Source organism: Dermochelys coriacea, chromosome 7 (genome assembly GCF_009764565.3).
Source record: "Dermochelys coriacea isolate rDerCor1 chromosome 7, rDerCor1.pri.v4, whole genome shotgun sequence".
Classification (NCBI taxonomy): Eukaryota; Metazoa; Chordata; order Testudines; family Dermochelyidae; genus Dermochelys; species Dermochelys coriacea.
The window spans coordinates 83,595,271-83,616,902 of NC_050074.1; the positions used below are offsets into that span (position 1 = coordinate 83,595,271).

The window sequence follows — 21,632 nt, forward strand, 5'->3', positions numbered from 1 at the left end:
ACCTCCTGTGTCACACAGGCCATAGGACTCTTCCTTCCCCCCACACCCCAATAATTCCTAGAGCAGATTTAAAAAAAAAAATCCAATCTTGATTTAAACATTGTCTGTGATGGAGAATCCATCATGACCCCCAGTAAGTTGTCCCAATGATTAATTACCCTTACTGTCAAATATTTACACCTTTATTGGGTGTAGCTTCAACTTCCAGCCATTAGATCATGTTATCTAGTAGCCAATATTTGTTCCCCATCTAGTTTATGTATAGACCAGGGTCTCAAAGTCCCAGCCTGCAGCCCATCTGCAGCCTGAGAACCTCCCCACTGCAGCCGTGGAGGAGAGATGCATGCAGTCATGCTGCCTGATGTCTGCTGTAGGCGCTGCTGCCTGCAGCTCCCATTGGCTGGGGGAGAGGGACAGAGATACCATCACTAGTCACTGGGCAGAGTCAGCCACGGAGATGGCATCACTTTTTTCCACAATGAATATAAACAAGTCAAAATACCGAGCACAACTGTCTGATGCACCCCTTGCTGCAATCCTGAAGGTTTCAACTGCTCGGTCTCTGAGGCCAAACACCAACACGCTGACAGAACCGAATCATTGCCAGGTGCTGGGCAAACGCTGAAAACTCTCTGGTAGGTGAAAAATTGTACAAAGTTGTATGACAGTTTTATTTCTAAGAAATTTGAAATAAAAAATGCACTATAAATATTTTCTTTTCTGAACACCATCTTCAGTGACATTATTGGCCCACGGGGAGGATTTGAGGACTGGCACTGGCCCTAACTGAGTTTGAGACTCCTGGTTTAGACTGTAATTAAGCCACTCCTGGAACATCTCTTTGAAAAGCTAAATATATTGAGCTCCTTGAGTCCATAAGGCTGAAGGTTTAGTTTGAGATTAGCTGAAGATTCTGAATTGCATAAACCACACTGCCACTTGCATGAGATTGCATCATACATGCCTACGATTTTGCAAGCTGAACAGACGCAACCTTGCCTCCAGGAACCTAGTATTATTTAGTCAAATACAATACCAAACACAAGATCAGAAGAGCGGTGTTGAGACCTCACTAAAATCAAAACTGCTCTCAAAGCACAATTGTATGGGTTGATGTAACTGCAGTGTTCCAGGCACCCATGCTGTGTGGAGGAAGCATATACTCAGATCAGGTCTACACTACAGACTTCTGCCAGCATAGGTATGTGGGTCAGGGATATGAAGAGATGTGATCCCCAACAGTCATAAGCTGTGCGGGCAGAAGTCCCTAGTGTAGATGCAGATATACTAGCAAAACTGCGCCTTTCCCAATATAGCTTACTCTGCTCATGAGCTGAGGTTTTACTAGACCAGTACAAAGCATAGCTTTGCTGGTCTTGCTATGCCCACACTAGGAACACTTTTTGCTGGTATGGACTACTGGCATTTCTATTCTGGTAAAGCAATGCTGGTGCGGACACAGCCTGAGTCATGTCTGAATGCTGCTCTGAGCGCCTGTCTTATTCAGGGAGCTGAATTTTGCCCTCACTGCTTTGACTGAAAATAGCTTTGGCTTTTGTCCTCCTTCTGAAATGCTTTATTTCGGATCCCTTAGTTTGAGGGTGGTTTGTGGGTTGTATTATTCACCTTCTCAAATCTTTCAGAGCAAATACTTACTTTATTTGGAAGGGCCAGATCCTTGGCTGATGTAAAATTGACACAGCTCCATTGATTTACTGACCAGCAAATGCAGACTCACTGCCAGGACTGAAGCAGGATTGTAAAACTACTTTGGCTACCAAATGCTAAGGGCTTGTCTAAGCGACTCTAGAAAGCTACGCTGCTTTAACTACTAATGTGGATGCAGTTTATGCCTGCAGCAGGAGTGGCCGGAAGCTCCCTAAAAGTGTGGATGCCAATGGCACCTGAATTGTGGCCCTGCCCTTGTCAAGCTTCTCCCCCTCCCCCCCAAGACCCCACCCTCCACTTGCTCCTCTCCACCCACTTCCTCCTGTCACTCATCCTTACAGCCCATAAAAAGTTACGGCCATGCCACCTTTGCCACTCCCCACCCCCCCGATCCCATTCCGGTGCCCCTGGCCAGCATAAAGGTTCTAATACTGTATAGCTGTTCCCATGTGAGAATAAGCTACACTGGTATGTCATCTTCATACTGATCTAACTGCGTCCATGCTAGGACTTGTACCAATATAACTATTTTTGGTTTTAAAAATTTTTTTTACTGGTGTGATTTTTTTTTTTTTTATTTGTTACAGGGTAAGTCTTTTAAATGCAGACCAGGCCTAAGTGTCACAGGTGTGGTGAGAGGGGAGGAAAAAAGTACCGATGAACCCACAGATTGGTGGGAGGTCGATGTGGTTGGGGGGGCAATACAAATTCCTGGTGGCAGAGCATGTTCTCCCCAATAATGTTGCTGATGGATCATGTAGCCTGATAAACTGGGCTGTGCTCTGTTGTTGGTGTAAGATCAATTTGTCCATGTTGGCTAATACTGCGGAGGCAGGGTGTTGCTTGAGGCATCCCACTTAAATGCACAGTAATATCAGAGTAGGGGTGTGCTCAATTTATTTGAACTAGGGTAAGAAGGCTTGGTTTGCTCACCAATCACATGATTAAATCTGTAATAGCACACACCCAGTTGCTATTAACTATACAGTTTCCACTGTATAAAATAAATTACCAGGTGGTTGATGGTGCTTTGCTCCATTGAAGAGACAGTGGTTAAGGCTTTGTTGGATAATGTTACAGCGATCTCCTACCTCAACAGGCAAGGAGATGCCATGGGCCTGACTTTCATAATTACTGAGTACCTACAACTCCATTGGAAGTGAATGGCAGCTCTGAATGACTGGCAAATCTGAAAGTCAGTGCCCAGAAATCTGGGAATGACTAAGGAGGTCAGCTGTCTTCCTAAATCCTCCTCGGCATGTAGCGTTAAATACCAGGGAGATATGTTGTGAGGACAATTGGGCAAAGGAACAAACTGCCAGTGGAGACTGGAATCTCCACTATTGGAGGAAAGTTAGGCTTATGCTTGGCACCATGTATTACACTGTTCCTATCCTAACCAGGCCAATTAGATCTCCCCACAGTACAGAGGGAGGAATGCAATGATATGCTTGATGTTCCTTCCAACCCAAATGATTCTGAGTGGGGGCAGGGGGAAGGAATGACTTCAAATCTTCTTCAGAGGAGTTTGGACCAATGGCCTAGTTAATACTTGCTACTTCCTCATTTTGACTACAGACCATTGGCTTTATAACAAATCTATAGACAAGGCTTGGAAAATCCATTCACGAGTGGGAACTTTCCCTGGTGAGTGCAGGCCCTGAACTGAGGAATTGAAATTTCATTTAAAAAAAAAAAATGGTATATAGGTTTTATGGCTGCAAAGAGAACCTTCCCAATGGTAACTTCAGCATTATTTGTACTGGGGCCTCCAGGCGCTAGGCAGCAGGGCCTCCTTATGCTAGGTGCTATGCACCTAAATAATGAAAAAAATGGTTCCTGACCCCAAGAGCCGTATCTCTGGTTTGTGCATAATAAAGTTACACAGGGAGACAACAGGTGGATATGATAAACAGGGAGCACAAGGGAACAGGGAGAGGGTTATGAGTAGCGTTATAAGCAGTGGACTCAGCACACTTAGCTGCATAACTGAGGCTATACTCTCTTCCAGTGCTGGACCTAGTCATAGCAGAGGAAGTCCCAACAAATAGAGGCGAGGCATAGAGCACTGGAGATTCCCCTCTCTCTTAGCCAGAAAGGGTAGAGTAGCAGAGACCTGTGAACTGCCAGGGGGCTCTAGGTAAGGAAGTAAGAGTAAAGGGTGTGAGAGAGAGAAAGAGAGCAGCTTGGAAGAGAAGGGAAATCAAATGTCACTCACCAAGAAGAGGCTGATGTACAAGATGTTAGCTCTTTAGCAGGTGTCAGGATCATTACCCAGGCAGGAGGGTGGATTAATTTGAATCAAAGCAATTTAAATCGGCAAGCAGGAAACCTTGATTAAAATCAGCAATTTTAACGGTGTTTTGCATTCATACTTTCTCCTTATTTTTCTAAAGAAAGGTTGATTCTTATTGTTGATTTGCAACTAAATATAATCTTTACACTAAATGTGGTGCTGCTTTTTAACCATGAGGATACACCATAGCTATATGCATTTATTTAAGCAATTATATAGTTTAACCTAATTTTTTGTTTTCTCTCTATTATGTAAGAAAATGGTGAATGAGATATTTCTTATTTACTAGATTATTAATTTTTACTTGTGATTTCTGTCAAGCTCTCTTTGGGTGGAAATTTGAATTGTTAAAATGTACAAAACCAGCGTTTTAATTTTTTTTATTCAAACTATCTTAAATGTGCTGGATACATAAGAAAAAAGTTTATCAAATTCCCCAAAACAGGTTCAGCATTTAAAATTAACTTATTTACTAGACAAAAGGAATGTTATCTGTAGTTAGTGAACTGAACTGATTATTTCTGGTCACTGTCCTTCAAGATTTTAGAATGAGCAGATCTCATCCTCTTACCTAGTGTTTATTCCTAGATTGGAAGAGGAAAACAAGCTTCGCTGCTTTTTCAGCTCCCAATTGGCGTCTTATCATTGAACTAAGGTTGTCACTGAACTGAACTAATTGAATAAACTCAAATGAAGGAATTATTCTCTCTGCACCTTCAGAAGAGGCTACTGCTGTCCAAAGCTTGGTTAGCACTTCAACAAACTCTGATTCCAGGAGCTTAGCCAGTGACTTCCGCCAGTCCAGTGGTCTGACTAGCTTTAAAACTTGGTGCCAAACATTCTTCTCAATATTAGTTTTTTGCATTTGTGATTTTAATGGATTGTAGTAAGTTTAGGCTTTAACATAGGTTGTCATTTTTTGAATTTAATTTTAAGTATTTTTATTTAAAAAAATTTAAATAAAACCCATTTAAATAAAAAATCCAATTTTTGTTTTTTAAATCATAGATTTTTATCCACCCTGCCTGGCAGGAATCCCAGCACCCTCATCCTTCCCAGCAGCTGGAAGTGAGTGGAGGGGCAGGTTTCTCATCAGGGAAATGGCCCTGAATTTCTATGGCCTTGCCATAGGGCTAGTATGTGATAGCTTGTTGCCAGGACAAGGCTTTGAAACCTAGAACAAAGGCATCAATTTTAGAATGAGACTTGTATAGCTTCCCTATGTGTAAGATGCAATACATCCTTCCCTGTAATGTAGCAACACGAACAATTGCTTTATTGAAAGAGTGGGTGTACAGCATGAAATTCAGAGCCAAGGCTTCAAAAAAGGTATGACACTTACAAAACTGAGGGGTAACCCTGCTGAGGCTAAGGTAAAAGATGAGAGAAAGGCCCCATTAGTAATGCTCTGGTGAGAATCCCATCTCCACTACCTCCTCCATCTGCTGGAAGGTGAGGATACTGGCATTCCAGCAATGGTGCTGTCCTTATCCCCAGATCAGATTCAATCTTTCATATCCATCTCTGGCTACTAGATATCTGATCCATGTAAGACTTCACCCTGCCTACTGTAAGGGACAAGGGGCTTTTAGTTCAGCAGCTACTCAGATCAACCTTGCTTTAGAGTGCATATGAGGTTGTATTTTTTGTGTGGATTCTGTATTGCAAAGCCATATACTTTAAGAATCAGCCTGATCACGTTACCACAGTTGAGCATGTTGAAATTTCATCGCACCTTCACCACTCCCACCCATAATCAAGGCAGAAGAGTTCTAATACATGAAATGCATATATTAAAGGTTTGCAACATCAATCAATCAAAATGATACATATTTGAATAGGGGTATATGAGGAGGAGGGTTTGGGGTATAGCACAGACCTCAATTTTCATTTGATAGCGACCACTATTTTTAATGTGAAATAATTCAACAAATCATAAGTATATAGATTCAACAAAGTTATAATTTTTAACAAAGTGCTTCATTCTGGAATCATTATAAATGATTACTAGTGTTTTTTTTCCCATTCAAACTAAGTTGAGTGTCTTACTATATGAGTAATACAGGTTGCTGCTTGTCATTGCTGTTTTCATCTGCAAATGCTAAAGCTGATTTTTGTCACGTCATCGCAACACAACACACCTTAGCATGCACACAATATGGTACATGGCAGTTTGGCACTCTTGCATTCACAGTTCATAGATTTACAAGATGCATTGCAAGAGTACTTGATTAACTTCCAAGTCTCCCTTTCCAAAAACTTTACCATACTTGCTCCTCCAGATATTTGGAACGGTCATTGTATATCCATTCATACTGCAGTTGATCAACTGGGGGGCAGGGGTGGATCCAAAGCACTTTTTCCACACATACATCTGAAGATGTGCTCATTTTACATTTGCTAGAAGTGCTTCAGTTGGTGGTGGTAAGAATTGAGCTTTGGTGTTGATGTGGCACCTTTGCCATTTTTTTGCTGACTATGATTTCTGCTGTGCTTCTGACTTGGTGGAACAATTTGTAATTGTTCATCGATGCAGCCATGAATTTGGTTGCCTTTTCAATGACATCAGGCATTGCTGCATTGATGTCACTTGGCAGAGAGAGGCAGTTTCCAGCTAACAGAATCTTCAACACTGTGTCTTTGCGGAGACCAAAATAGGAAGCTACTGTATCACAGCTTGAGAGTCCAGGGGCAGCTAACGGTCCTGCTACAATGTTCCTGTGCTTCTCTGCAGCAGCATGATGTCTATTACAATTCTCTCTCGGACTGAGGGTTCTATAATCACTAAAGATGTTAAGCCGTGTTCAAGGTAATGGTGCAAGAGTAAGACTAATGTCAGTGTTGTCTGATAATACCGATACTCCGACCGGTTTCTATTTTGCAACCCTCACCATTTACTGTACAAGGATGTTGGCTTGCTCATTCGAGGTGGCCATATCTTTGATCACCACATCTCTCAGGTTCATTTCAGCTGGGGTGTTGTCTGTGTGTGGTCAGTGCTGTAGTGCCTGTTGATAGGGGAAACTTCTTGCCTTGAATGAGTGCTGGACAAATGACATCAATTGACTGTTTCTTATTTTCGGTAACTGTCAAGACAACTTTATACAGAGGCAGCTGTGTACATATCTTCAACTGATGCACTCTGCTTGCCATTGTATCTCTGCTAAATATTGTGGCACTCTTTGTGTTTAAAGTCTTTGTATCTGTCTGACAAGGAATTCATCACGTGCTGCTAACTTTTGTGTTCCGTGTAGACTCTGAAATTGGTCACAAAGTCCTTGATATCATTTGTTGGCTAGCGTACTACCCAAAGAACTGTGGAACCATCAATGACTGTGCAGATGACTTTCTGTGAAGTATCTCAAGTTGATACCTCTGTCTGCAGCTGTTGCCTTGGCAATCCTCATGTCACCAGAGTCAGTGAACACTGGCTGGTACAGGAGCCAACGTGTGGCAAAGTATTTTTGATTTCAATTTATCAGACTACCAGTATTCTTGATGTCAACCAAAATATTCTTGATGACGAGAGGCAGTGCTGTAGGAAGATGAAGTCAGAGATGACAGAACGCCATTGCTTGTTTGATGGGATGGGACTCTTCTTGTCCCTGTCTTTTGGGGTGTGTCTCTACTTTTAAGGGCGATGTCAGTGGACACGTTTTCTGTGACATCATATTGTGAGAGTGCTATCTATCTGCATCAAGTCATGCTTGGAGTTGCTCACATATACCATCACCAAAGTCCTTACATTTAATGTTTTGTCTGTCGTCTTATTGTACCAGTGTCAGTCATGTTTTGTGGATCAGGCTGGCAGTTGAATATCCATTTGGAAAACCACTCTCAGCTTTCAAATCTTATGATTGATTTTTTTCAGAAACTTAAAGTGCATCTCAGTAAACACTATATCATATTTTTGTAAATATAGATCACAAAAACAGGTTCAGCATGTCCATATTATGCTAATCAAATTCTTGTCAAAGATAAATCGAACACGCATACTAAGTGAGGCATAAACAAGCTGCAAATTGCAAGCAGGTAGTGAGAGCTGTCATGGAAAGTTTAAAAAAAAAAAAAAAAAAAAAGAGAAGCATAAAAAGAAAACAAAAGGTAAAAACACTGCTGTCCATGTATGTGGTTTATAATCTGTTACTGTCTATAATTGTCCAATATTTGAAAATTAATTCTCATGAGTGAATATGTAAGAATTTTGTCAAGAGCATGCTCTGAGAGTATAAGAAAAATATACCTTGTGTCTTGGTTTGGGAGAGGTGGGAGGGGAAGATGAGAGGGGGTACTAGCAGGGTATACCGCTAATACAAACCTAACATATATACTTCCTAGCTAATTATGTTCCCTAACAAAATATTAGCATGAAGCTTTCATTGAAATATAATTGAAATTCAATGAAATTGCTTTCACTGTCACTTCACTTAAAAATCTGAATGGGGTTGATAACTGGCACATATTTCAAAATGTTCAGTAGTAACAAGGTGTTGTTGTCAGGCAGTTTCTCTGAATTTATGGTCTTGACATTCAGAATCTAAAAAGAAAATTCTGTGAACACTAAAACAAGATATTGTTGAAAACTTGCATTTGGCCACTGGACTATTTCTCTCTCTTCTCATGGTCTCCCTCACCCTGAGGTTTCTGTTACTCCCCAGCCTCCATATTTTTGGATCCTGCTCCACTGCAAAGTTTCCCCAATGTCTCTGCTGTGTAGCTCAGAGCCTTCCCCTGGGCACTAGATTGACAAGGATCATGTTGGTATCAGTCGTGAGCCATCTTTCAGCTTCTTGCAGAATATTAACTAGAGCTGGTCAAAGTTTTTTGCACAATATTTTTGTAGAAACCTGCCTTTTCCAATATAACTCTCTGTGGAAAAATTGCCAACACTACTGAAATGTTTTTTGGGAATTCTTCTATCATTTTTACTGCATTCATGCTCAATTTTTTGTTTACCAATAGCTGCATTTTCTTACAAAAATTGAGTTTCCAAGTAAAAGAGAAATTTTAAATAAATCAATCTCAGAAAATTTCATGGAAAATGGGTCCATTCCATAGCCTGTGAAATTGGAGCTTGATGTTTCTAAAACTTTTGCCCAAAGGTGGTTCTGTATTTTGACTAGCTCTAACATTAACCTGTGTCTTTAACAAATGGAATGGAAGTACCCCCGCCTTCCTGCAGACACTTCCTACTAAGTTTACTCAGGGTTGCCCCCATGAGTAAGGCATTTCCAGGTCTAGGACCTCTGACAGGTAGGAAGCACAACAAACAGAGCAGGGTTTGAAGCATGAAGCCCTAAACCATTAGAAGCCATAGAACATACATAGTATGGATGAAATAATAGCCCCTTTGAAGTCCATTGGAGTTTTGCCACTGACCTAAGTGGAACCAGAATACACCATACAGATCTTTAAAAATAACTCACTCCCACAAAGGCAGACATGGATACTCCATAGAGGTGTAACAAAAGCATGATCTAAGACCAGATTCTGGCTGCTACTTTGCTAGTGCAAAGATGGCTGGAAAAGTGCCCTAGCAGGGCAGGTTGAGAATTCCTCTGGTGTGGGGGAATCCCAGCTACTATAAAGCCACCCCTCAGCTTCCTCCTGACCTCAACCCAAAGCAAAGGGGATGTGCCTGGAGAGTGCAGTGCTCTGGTGATACTCAGTTGGCTTAAGGGCCTGTAGAGTTGTTCTAAATAACTCGGAGGCCAAACTGGCCATGGTGACCAAGAGAGCACAAAGGTGGCTTAAATTGGCCTTTGCTCAACCCTCTTTCCCCCCCAACTGTGGCTCTGACACGGCTAAAAGTCTGGCCCTCCATCTGTAAAAGTAACAGACCATTGGTACTAATGCACAGCTTGTTGATTAGCTGTTGTGGAACTGTCAAATGGCACAGGTACTTCCAAACAAAATACAAGATGAGAGCCAGAGGCTAGGGTGACCAGAGTGAGTGGGTGAGATTCTGTGGCCTGGGATGTGCAAGAGGTCAGACTAGGTGATCATGGTGGTCCATTCTGGCCTTAAAGTCTGAGCCTATGACCATAGGACTAGACCTGGATTACTGTTTCCATCCCAGCTAGAAATCTTGGCTGTTCTAGGCAAAATGAGCCCCATTAAGAATACACAGTGAGCAAGTGACTGAGTGCATTTTGAAAACACGGACTGCTTAGGTAACCCATGGCAGACTTGTGATTAGTCTTTAAGGAGAACAACTTGATCATGGGACAGATTGCAGCACCCGGTTTGTAGGACTGGCTGGGCTGAAAACAAATGGACAACAATGATTAGCTGCTTTGCCCTTCGCTTGTATAACTGATAGAGAAAGAGATGAATAAGGGTGTCAACCTTGCAGATGAATATTTGTAACCAAACTGAACAGTGGTATAGCTCATTGATCGGTCTGAGACCTCAATTAAAAAATAAATGGTGGCTTTTTTTTCCCCCCTCTCCTCCCTCCTGCAGTTTACTCTTTTTTTCTTCTTCCAGGTGTTCTAAAATAGTTAACCTTTTCACTGTTACTGCCATTTTTCCACCCCAGCACTGGGGCCCTGGCAGAAGGCTCAGTTGATTAGTCTTAAATACACCACTCTTAGGAAAAGTGTGTGGGAGGTTTTCTGTGGGAAACCTGAATTACTAATTCCAGCCTGGAGCCTTAATCCTACCATTGATGCTTCATTATGAGCTATGGTGCAATTCATTCTGATTTAAAATCTACCAGAGGTTAGAGAATAAAAGTAGTGAAGAAACCATTTACAACATGGTGCTAAAGTTAGGTGCTTACAGGCCTGGTAAATGACTTGGTTTTTCAAAGGTGCTCACAAATCTGACTTCTATAGGGCTTGTGGGTGTTCAGCGCCTCTTAAAGATCAAGTCACAAATGTAGATTCCTAAATTTGGGTCACTTTTGGCATCCAAAGCCTGAACATTTTGGCTAGTATTTCTAGCTTGTGGTTTATGGTTAATATTATCAAACTATTTTAATTGTATTTACAGTAGTATCTTGAGGCTTCATCCCAGAACCCAGGTCTCATTGTGCTAGGCACTGTTAAAACTAATCCAAAGCCAATTTCCACAATGCAGCATTTTGAACATAAACATTGGGAAGTTTTAAAATTGCTATTGGGAGTTTTTTCTCCCTCCTGCCCCACTCTTGACTTTTTCTGTTTTTGGATTTGTCTTCTGATTTTGTTTTTGAGAAGCTAAATAATACATTAAGAGCAGGAGAGAGCTATTTCTAAGGAAATGTGTGTGTGTGTGTGTGTGTGTGTGTGTGTGTGTGTGTGTGTAAATTATAGGCAGCATGAATATTTGAACTGTCCAGAGAGATTGAGGTGTTCGCCTACTGGTTTTTGAATGTTCTAATTCCTGATGTCAGATTTGTGTCCATTTATTCTTTTTCATAGAGACTGTCTGGTCTGGCCAATGTACATGGCAGAGGGGCATCGCTGGCACATGATGGCATATATCACATTGGTGATGTGCACACTCAATAACAGACCGAAAAGTGGCAATTCTTCAACAAAAAACTTCAAAAACAGACTTCAACATGAAACTGCAGAACTGAAATTAATTTGCAAACTGGACACCATCAAATTAGGCCTGAATAATGACTGGGAGTGGTTGGGTCATTACAAAACCTAATCTTCCCCCATACTAATTTTCCCCTACTGTTACTCACACCTTCTTGTCAACTGTTTGAAATGAGCCACTCTCATTACCACTACAAAAGTGATTTTTTTTTTTTTCCTCCCTTGGTATCCTGTTAATTGAATTCTCTTTAGACTGACCTCCCACTTGTCAAGGCAACTCGCATCTTTTCATGTGCTGTGTATTTACACCTGCTACTATATTACCCACTCCATGCATCTGATGAAGTGGATTTTAGCCCACAAAAGCTTATGCCCTAATAAATTTGTTAGTCTCCAAGGTGCCACAAGGACTCTTCATTTTTGCTGATACAGACTAACACAGCTACCACTCTGAAACTCATTTTTGAGGGTTTGTCACTTTGCAGCCATCAGGCAACTACAGATAAATTCATGTTTTGTATGGTGCCCCTTTGTAACTAGACCAGTGGCTGACTCTAAAAGCTCAGGGCGTATGCTCCCATCTAGGACAGCAAGGGAGTCTTGTTGCTAAACCTGTTTTTCTCCAAGGTGTGGCATGTCAGTATCAGTCAGAGCTCTAGGCTAACACATGAGTCTTGCTGAAGCCATTAATTGCAATCTGCACCATCCTGTCCAGGATAGATCCATCTGGGTTTAGTTCATTGTTGCATCATCTGATAGGTAGTCTCTGACAGTCTGCCCACTCCTATGGGTGGTGTTGGGTGACGGCTTTTAAAAAATGTTGCATCTGTTGCTTACTTGGAAAATTATTTAATGGCCCTGGTAGTGGACTGTAAAGTAATCGGGTGGACTGTTTGAACTACACATACTGCAATCCTTGGGTGCACACCAGCCATTTTAAAGAGAACCAAATAAAATTAGAGCAAGGCTTGAAATTCCTATTGCATGTCCCAGGGCAGGTCTGCAATGCAAATATCGCTGCTCTTAAAATATTAGCAGTAGGGTACCTAACTCAATACATCTGTCCTCTACCTCATGTACAGAATTACTCTTGCAGCTCTGCTGAGATTTTCTTCTGCTCTCTCTCCTGCTCCTGTTCTGCTTTATGAATGTCACTGGTAGGTTTCTCTTGGAAGTATCCAAAAAGCAGAACAGATTGAGAAGTGACGGAACAGTGAGACAAGTGGAGGACACGGATGAAAATCACAAGAATGGAAGGGGAGCTATGGGGGATCATGGAAGAGAAGAGGAGCATTCAGGAGAGAGAAACAAACAGAGGGGGTTGCTGCTCCCTCAGTAAGAGACTGAGGGAAACTTATAGGAGTGAGCAAGACATGAATGAAACTTAAACCAAGGCAGTGTCTATAAATGAAAATCAGGTCCTAAAATGAATCAAACAGACATTTCTGGCAAATTCTTGGCAACCCTGTGGGGGAGAGAGGAGGTGATGGCAGAATGTTAACGGCACTTTACTGTGGCTTTACTATGAAAAGTGGCCATATAAAAACACCACCATCTGACTCAACATATCTGCTATCAGCACACCTAATGCAGAGTGATCTGGACTTTTCTCATCTTTGTGTGTCATCAACAGAATTATTTACTAAGTACCAGTTACAGGGCCAACCTGTGCAAACCAAATGCAGGCAATAGGTTTGCATAATGTAACTGAGGGTTTTGCTTGGCCAGCAGACTCTTTTAGTAATGGTGATAGATAAAATGTGAGCGATGAAAAGAACCCAGCTTGACTTTCAGAGCCCAGCATGAGTTGGCAAGACCACCAGAAACAATATATATTTACTATACACTGCACGTATCTTATAAGGAAGCTATTGGGGGAGACATGGAGGCCTATGATAGCATTCTTACAGCATTCCTTTTAGATTACTTTTAGCATGCTTTAATTTCAAGACCTATGGAAGGACATTGTCTTTATTTCACAGCATTTTTGTTTCCAATTATTGGTTGATCTGAGCCTCCTCTTTCTGAGAGGTTTATGGGGATTGCATCAATAATAGGCAATTGACCACTTGATACTCAAGTCTCAGGAGCGTAAATGTTTCCCAGGAACAGGCTCGTTGCTCTACACAGAGGCATGTGTTGTGTACACAGCACAGTTGATTCCCTGAGATCTTTGTAAACAAGCTCACTGATTTTGTGTAGCTTTTGATCTAGTTATGGACAGTTAACTGTGTATGGTACACAACAGGGGATCTCCATAATGTCGTGGTGGAGAAATGACAGCTGTGAATTGTATGCTGAGAGCCCCTGAAAGCAAAAGGTGGAGGTCACTGAGTAAATAACTCATGAACAAAAAGGTGTCACCTTTGTCACCCTATGCACTGGCTTGGCCGCCTTTTGCTGTTATCACAATTACTAGGAACTCTGCTGGAGCCATGGTAATGGCCCACAGAGGCTCCAGGGAAAAGGTTTATTTTCACAGGCGTTTAAGATTTTTTTTTCATATTTCACTCATGGGAACAACATAATTAAATCTTTTTTTTTTTTTTTTTTTCAAATTACGCTGTAAACTAAAACCACCTCTGGCCTTTGGCCCCTTTGGTCAACTACTGCTGCATTAGACTTCACAGTAGCCTGGCATCACAAAAATGCATATGGGCTATCACAATAGAGCCAGCTGGTGAGATTTGGTTGGGAATGTGACATGACCTTCTTAAATGTCGGTTTACAATCATTTGTTCCGTGCATTCTGCCCCTTGCTGTCAGAATTTAGCACACAGCTATACTTACTATTTATTTACTTGTAATGTGGTAGCACCTAGGGACCCAGCCAGAGATGGGGGCATCATTGTGTTAGGCGATGCACAAATACAGAGCAAAAAGATAGTCCCTGTCCCAATGAGCTTACCAGATAAGTAAAAGATACAAGGCACTGAGTGGATACAGCCAGGCAGATGTGGGGAGCCAAGGAAAACAATGAGACATTACTGATTAGCATGATGGGCAGTGGTCTCAGCACACCGGCTGCCTTAACCATTGTCAAGTCTTTTGTAGAGATCACAGCAAAGGAGACAGCCTGGGACTAGCTCTGACCTGAATTCCCGAATCTCTCTTTTCCTGGCAATGTGAAGAGCTGGGTTCTGCAAAGAGTACTGGAGCTACTTTCCAAATGCTCTGCTACTTCTCTGCTCTCAGTTGTCTTCTCAGTCAGTTGGTGCCGCTGTTTCAGGTGCTCGTGTTGCTGGTGCCAGTGGAATAATTAAGGAGGCAGGTTAAATGTTGCAGGCCAAATTTATCCTTAGTGGAAGCCCATTAGAGTCAGTAGAGTGAAACTAGGGATGAATTTGGCTTTATGAGGGTTACTTACATGACCCTCTCTCTTCAAAATGGCATATGCAATTCCTACATCAGATCAGCACAAGCAGCAGTTGGAGGAAGCTTTATCAGGCCGTAAAGAGTGAGGCCTAGCTATGTCCATTTCTGAAGACCTGGGAAGCCGTACCAATTTCATTGAGTCTTTGGGTTAAGATGCAGGGGCTGGCTGTGTGCCCAGCCTTCACTCCAATTGCTACACAGGAGATTGGAAAACCAAGGTGGGGCAAATGACACACACATGTGCAGGCCTGTAATCTCTTTGCCAGCATTGCCATTGTGAAAGGAAATGATTTACTACGGAGAATAAGTCACCAAAAAAAGCCTTCTGTTGAGCAAAACACAAGGGTATGGAAAAGAGCCTGGAGGCCGTTAAAGTTCCATGCATTAGCACATTGCAAGGGTCCTAACTAGGCTTGTGAGGTGACACTTTATTGAGGCAAAGGACCTGCTGAGTGTAGGGAGTAGAGCTGATGCTTTTCCTGCTGCTGTGCAGATCAATATGGTTTTATTGTCGGCTACGTTAGCAAGGTAATGGCTTAAACTGGGAAGGTGATCACTGGAGTATCAGAGATTTTAATAAATTAGAATTGCTTCTGTGGAAAGAAGCAAAAATTTCTGCAGATGTTAAAATTGTGGGATTTTCCCCCGCCCCCCACTACTTGCCTCCTGACAGTAATGCACATTGGGTGGATTTAATTAAAGCTAGATGCGGGAAGTATGTTTTCTTCACATGCAACCTTTTACGTGCTCACTGGATTGTAAACTCTCAGGGCAGGGTCTTTGTCTCCTTCCCATTCTGTACAGCACTGAGCATCCTGTCAGAGCTTAGCACAGAGTAAATACAGGACAACGGGTGAAATTCTGGCCCCAATGAAATCAATTTTTGGCCACTATGAAGTCAATGGCAAAATTCCCATTGTTTTCAATGGGGCTGGGACTTCACGCCATGTTTTCAATTTCTGTCTTGTTTATGTGAATGTGGGTGGGACACAGAGGAATCTCTAGGGATGGTGCTAAACTGGCAGCAATTCCAATGGGGTGAACCAGTGACTGAATGACTATTATCGACATTAAACACAACTTGCTTCCCATAGTTCTCTGAACCCAGGACCTGGTTGTGTTGGCTTGTGATATCAATTTGTTTCCTCCTGAGTTTCACTCTCTAAATCTTCCTTCTTTACCTAATTTTTTGTCTTTGTCCCAACTCACATTTAACTTTCTCACTGGGCCTAAATGAATCGGGCTATTTCTAGACAGAAGTTAACACTTCCTTTGGCTTTTAAAGTAGATTCAGCATCCAGTCTCTAAGATAGAAAGCTAACCAGTAACCATCACTAGTTCTTGGGCAGACAAACTAGTGAGGCTGGAGTTGGTATAAGAATGAGACTGAAACCAGAAGTAACCAGCAGCACATTTGGTGTGACAGTCTAGCCAATTGAAGTCACTGGGAGTTTTGCCCTTGACTTCAGTGGGGCCAGGATTTTTAACTTGGTTCTCCACAGTCCACTTAATCTTTCTTTAGACAGCGATGCCCTCTGAACAGATTATTCAGTGATGTGCAATGGGGTATCTTATACGTTGGTAAGATCTGGGGAACTGGGACTGATCTAGGGAACAGGGACTCGTGCTACGGCCACTATCACAGTAGATCAAGAAGACTCTCCATTAGATACCTACAAAATCTGGTACCTAAGGATTTGAGTCATTGTCTTGCACTCCTAAAATAAAGGAATAAAACAATAACTAGACTGTCATTCACTCTAGCCTGGAAGATTTATAGCTTATCATACCCTCCATTTTGGAATAAACTCACAATTCTGTTCCTCCCATTATATTTAATAAAAGCAGGAGTAGTAGTTATAATAATAATAATAATAATTAATATCTAGCTCATCTAGAACTCCCCTGTATGAATTACTGCTCGGGTGAGGGCTCAGTAATGTGTCAATAGCTCTGACCCTCTTCGCTTTCCGCAAGGAAGTTGCGGTGTGGACCAAACCCTGCTAAGTGAACTCTAGCATATATGTGGGTCAAGTGGAATTTTCTTCTTGAGTTGTTGTCACTGTTGTGTTTAACATGAAATTTGCTATGTGCCAGTCCCACTCTGGCTTTAGCAAACCTCACTTTGTATATTCTGGACTTCCTGTTCTTGGCCAACAGCATAGGTTGAGTTGTAATATTAAAACAGGTCATGAATGTTGAGAGGGCCAGGGAAAACAAGATGTGACTAAGAGGAGGAACAAGTTAGTTGAGTAGTTTTATTTGACAATTATTTATAATACCACCACAGAAGAGCCAAGAGGCAGGATGGGAGGTATCTTCTGTCCTCCATCACCTTCTCTCCTTGGAGTATGGGAGAGTCTGGGAAGAATAGTAGCAAAAGTGCTTAAATTCTCCAATTTCCTGTAACTTCTGATTTTTCCAGTTCCTGTTCTTTGCCTCTTGCAAAGCCTAGGTCAAAGCCTATGCTACTGGCTTAGTACAGCTCATCTACCGAGCACTTCCATTGTTCTATGCACATGTTCCATACAAATAAAGTATATTACAAGAACATTTTTAAGGTTGGAAAGGCAATCACTCAAGCTAGGAATTGCCAGATTTGTGGTTGCCTACACAATTTTAGTTCTGCCCCTTTGCGTATATGCCTTATAAGAGAGTCTTCATGATCATAGTGTTTTTATCTACAGGAGCCATGCCTCATTCAGTGCACAGGATGGACAGTGCTCAGAGAATGAGGTTGTTAAATATTTTTTTATCCTCACTCAATGAATGGCCCCATGTGTTACTTACTGGACACCATCCACAGTATACATTGAATATGTAATTATTAATTTCTTCATGGGCTTTTCTGTGTGTTCACCATTGTCCAGGAATACTTCACAAACATTAATGGATTTATCTTTACAACACTCCTGCGAGCTAGGAGTTATTATTCTCAATTTACAGATTGGGACCTGAGGCACAGTAAGATTAAGGTAAAATTTTGCAAAACTGGATGCAGTGATATCTTCCTGTGTCTGCAGAAAGTCTGAATCAAGAGCTCCGAGATGGTGATCACCCTGAAGCTTCATGACTATTTAAATGAAAAATTTGTTCACGGTTTCACTGCTGATCACTTATCCAAAACTTCCAGCTCACAGGCTTATTCCACTGTCGTGAACGGCTTCCCACTACATCTTGGCTGCAAAAAGCTCCAACTGTTCTGTCCTCTACCTAGCTGTAAAAATCTCCTGGCTCTCCCCAGCAACTTCTGCAATGAATTTATAGATTGCCAATACAAAAATGTCTGGAGAGCATAAAGTATGCTGGATGCAATCAAATGAATAACTCAGGGACCGTGGCCTGGCTCTCATTATTCATTTAATTCATTAAAAAACTCCTTTTTAAAATGAAACTTTAATAGATTTTCCAATGTGCTGCAGCAGAGTGCGTAGGACCTAGAGATCCCACCACAGCATTTGGTACACACTTTTGGTATTTGTGTTAAAACTGGTTTGGTAATTCCTCAGCAGACTTAATGAGAGACGCCCTAAAGGGGCCAATTGTTAATAAACATTCCTCACTAGCCTTTTGTGAATAACACATTTAGGTGCTAATTGTGAGTGAGAGGAGATGGGTTTTTTAACTGGAAGGGAAGGTAAGAAGTAAGTTTGAGGCATCAAAGTGTGGGTTTTCCTTAGCCAGTAGGACTCGGAGGTTAAGATTCTGTGTACAGGGGAAACATCTTACTGCAGTAAATGAGGCCTTTGTTCTGGTTATGTCTTCCTGAGTCTGCAGAAAGTCTGAACCAAGAGCTACGAGAGGGTGATCGCCCTGAAGCTTAAAGATGCCTATTTAAACAAAATTTTTTCAGTTTCATTGCTGATCGCTTATGTGAACTTCTTGCTAACATGCATATCCACAGTCCTGAACTGCTTCCCATGGCAAAACTTGATTTCAAGTCACCCTGAGGGAGTGGAAGCCTTGTCTGGTAGGGTTTGGTTGCTAATGGGCTTTGGCTAAACCCTAAAGAGGTTAAAGAGCAGTTTTCTGAAGGCAAGTGCTCAAGTTTGTTCTTATACAATGGCTGAGTTTTCACACACTGCTGTTCAGATGCTATCCACATGCAATGTGCACTCTTTGTCCTGAAATGAACTAGCCTGCATTGATTTAATTCCCCCCTTATGAGAAAATTATACATTGCACAGGAAAATATAAGGGAAACTTCCCTGAAGTTACTCTAGTACTAGTACTCCAGTTAGCTAGTTTAGTGCTGAAATGCATATCAGCCAGGAATGTTAGCCCTTCAATAATAGTGAAAATACTTTTAATATTCTTCCTTTTCAAGGCATACTTTGTGTGAAGGAAGGCAGTGGCAGGGAATCCTGGGAGACTGAGATCTAATGGAGGAATGTTGGGGCTTAAGTTTCTGGAATCCTCTTCCTAAAGTTCATCTAATTTCTCTCTGATGCTTCTAAATTCTTTTGGGTAGACTCTTACATGGTTTTTAGCATATTGGAACCAGGGGTTTCTTGTGTGCTGGAGGTATAATTTAACATAGTAATTGGAGAAGGAAACAAATCAGTGTTTGGGGTTGGGGGGTTATTAGGACCTACAGAGTTATGTGGGGCAGCCTACGTAATACATGCTGAATTGGCCTACACTGCTGTCTAACACCTCAGGGTAAAATATAATATAGATGTCTTAGAATGGAGACATATGGGCAAGGCCTCCACATGGAACAGTGTGTGGTAACTCCTCTTCAAAGGTTGAATATCCTCTTAATTATGCAGTTTGAAAATGGACTCTCTCTCTCTCTCATTGGCAGCTGTGGCGAGCCCCCTCTCCTGGCAGAAAGAGTGCACGGAGGGTCCTGAGAACTGGTGTCAGGATTTGCAGACGGCTTTGCGGTGTGGGGCTGTGGAGCACTGCCAGCAGACTGTTTGGAACAAGCTTCCCATGGTGAGCATGTAGTCTGAATAGGGTTGTTATCTTCTGCCATAGCCCTTGTATTCCCATGTGCAGCTCTCTGGAAAGTTCAGGCCCTACTTACAGGAATGAGCTGACATCTGAATTGCACTTTTCTGTAACTGTTTGTGTCCTCCAGAAATTTTGTATCTTGTCTTTCTTTGATACCATTAGGACTGCATGAGGTGAATGAACTAAAGGGAGAGAGTGACTGGCTGACTTCTCTGTCTTTCAGTCCCTTTGCCTTGCGTGGTTCATACCCTTTCTACAACAGGCTGCCACCAATCTAACAGACAGCCCTATTTCTTTGAAGTTTACAGGAATGAACATGTAACTCTCACACCTATCAGAAACAATGCATAATTCCAGAGGTCACATTAGGCCACTGTAAAACTTATGCTGGCGAATTTGCAGGCCTTCCAATAAAAATAAAAAGCTTGTGACTATGTACAGATGCCTATGCATTTTCCCAAGAGTTCCCATGTATGGAACTTTTCTGTAGAAACTGAAGATAATTGTTTGGACTAGCCTAGATCTCTCTAACTACACAATTGTCACTGTGTGTACTGGAAAAACTGCAACTTGCTATGGCCAATAAAACTTATTGGCTTCTGTGCACATAATGAGTGAGGGTCTGATTCTCAGTTGCTCCATCCTTGCACTTGGGACAGGAACAGGGTGGATGGTTAAGGTGTCTTTTAAGCTACTTGTATGTCCTCCATATTGTGGGGATGCTCAGGGCACTGCTCAGTCTCTGATGTAAGCTAGAATTAGCCTTGGGGCTGCTCTAAGTTACACTCTATTTCCCATGGCCCCTTTTCTCTACCTCCCAAAGATTAGCTGAAAAGCAGTACACTCCAGTCATTCCCCCGGCCTGCACTGACATGCCCCCAAAGTTCCCCTACACTGCGGGCTGGGAACAGGGCTGGCAAAGAGTCGTTAGACCAGTTCTGTCAGTGAGGAGCCCCTGTCTCAGTCTCCTGGCTCCTTTAAAGTCTCTTTCTGCTGCTAGAGTAATGTCAAGAGGCCTTGGTGTAAGTGGGAATTGGGCCCTGTGTATGTCAAAGAGGAACGGGGATATCAGCTGGCTAAGCGTGAGGAAACTGGCAACAAGTGTAAAGGTCACTTTGAACTATAAAAATTGTTTTGCACAGAGTGATGACCCCCCCCCCCCCCCACACAACACCAGATGTTCTCTTCCCTCAGCCCGGTGTGGGGAAAATCTGCTTTTCTATGACCTCATGACTCATCCTGACTTTGTGTTTAATTCCCTCCTTCCTCTTTCCATGCCCTATGTCACATTGCACACCAATCAGTCAGGCCAAGAGACAGTTTCTTTTTCACTTCCTTCCTAAATGGGAAATGCACTGACCCCCCCCATCCCCCAATTCTCCCATAGAAACAGTTAGCACTGGCTGGAAGCCTTACCGGGTCATTGCTAGACTTGTTAACATATTGGGCTGTATTTTGTGAAGGTGTAGGTCTTTAGTAAAGGAAGTCTGATACCATTTTGGAGGGTTAGCATGCTTCTTTTGAGGTGCACTTTCGTCCTTTGCTCTTTTAAATATGAGCCTTTTTGATTCAGAGTTTCTCTGTGGGTTGTTGGGGTTTTTTGTATTAGTGCCAGAAGTGCAAGCTAGGTTGGTGTATAAAGTCTGCCGGCAGGATCCCTGTTCTGACAGATTTCACAAAGCCCATCAGAGATAGGCTCCCCCTTGCAGGTGTTAGCTAGTCCCGGGAAATTATGTGGAGGGGGGGGGGGGGTGTGTGACACCTGGGTGGGGTCTGGGAGTGGTAGAAAGCTGGGAGCATTG

The 21,632-nt window shown here is 42.2% G+C and overlaps 1 protein-coding gene across 4 annotated transcripts in view; it reads left to right on the forward strand.

The window, feature by feature from the left end:
- The window catches only part of LOC119858396 (prosaposin-like), a 47,948-nt gene that overhangs the window by 5,391 nt on the left and 20,925 nt on the right, over positions 1-21,632 (forward strand). For all 4 annotated transcript variants that reach the window (XM_043518183.1, XM_043518184.1, XM_038408930.2 and 1 more), the window contains exon 2: positions 19,679-19,812. In XM_043518183.1, coding sequence (XP_043374118.1) covers positions 19,679-19,812 — 134 coding nt within the window. The remainder of the gene's footprint in view (positions 1-19,678; positions 19,813-21,632) is intronic.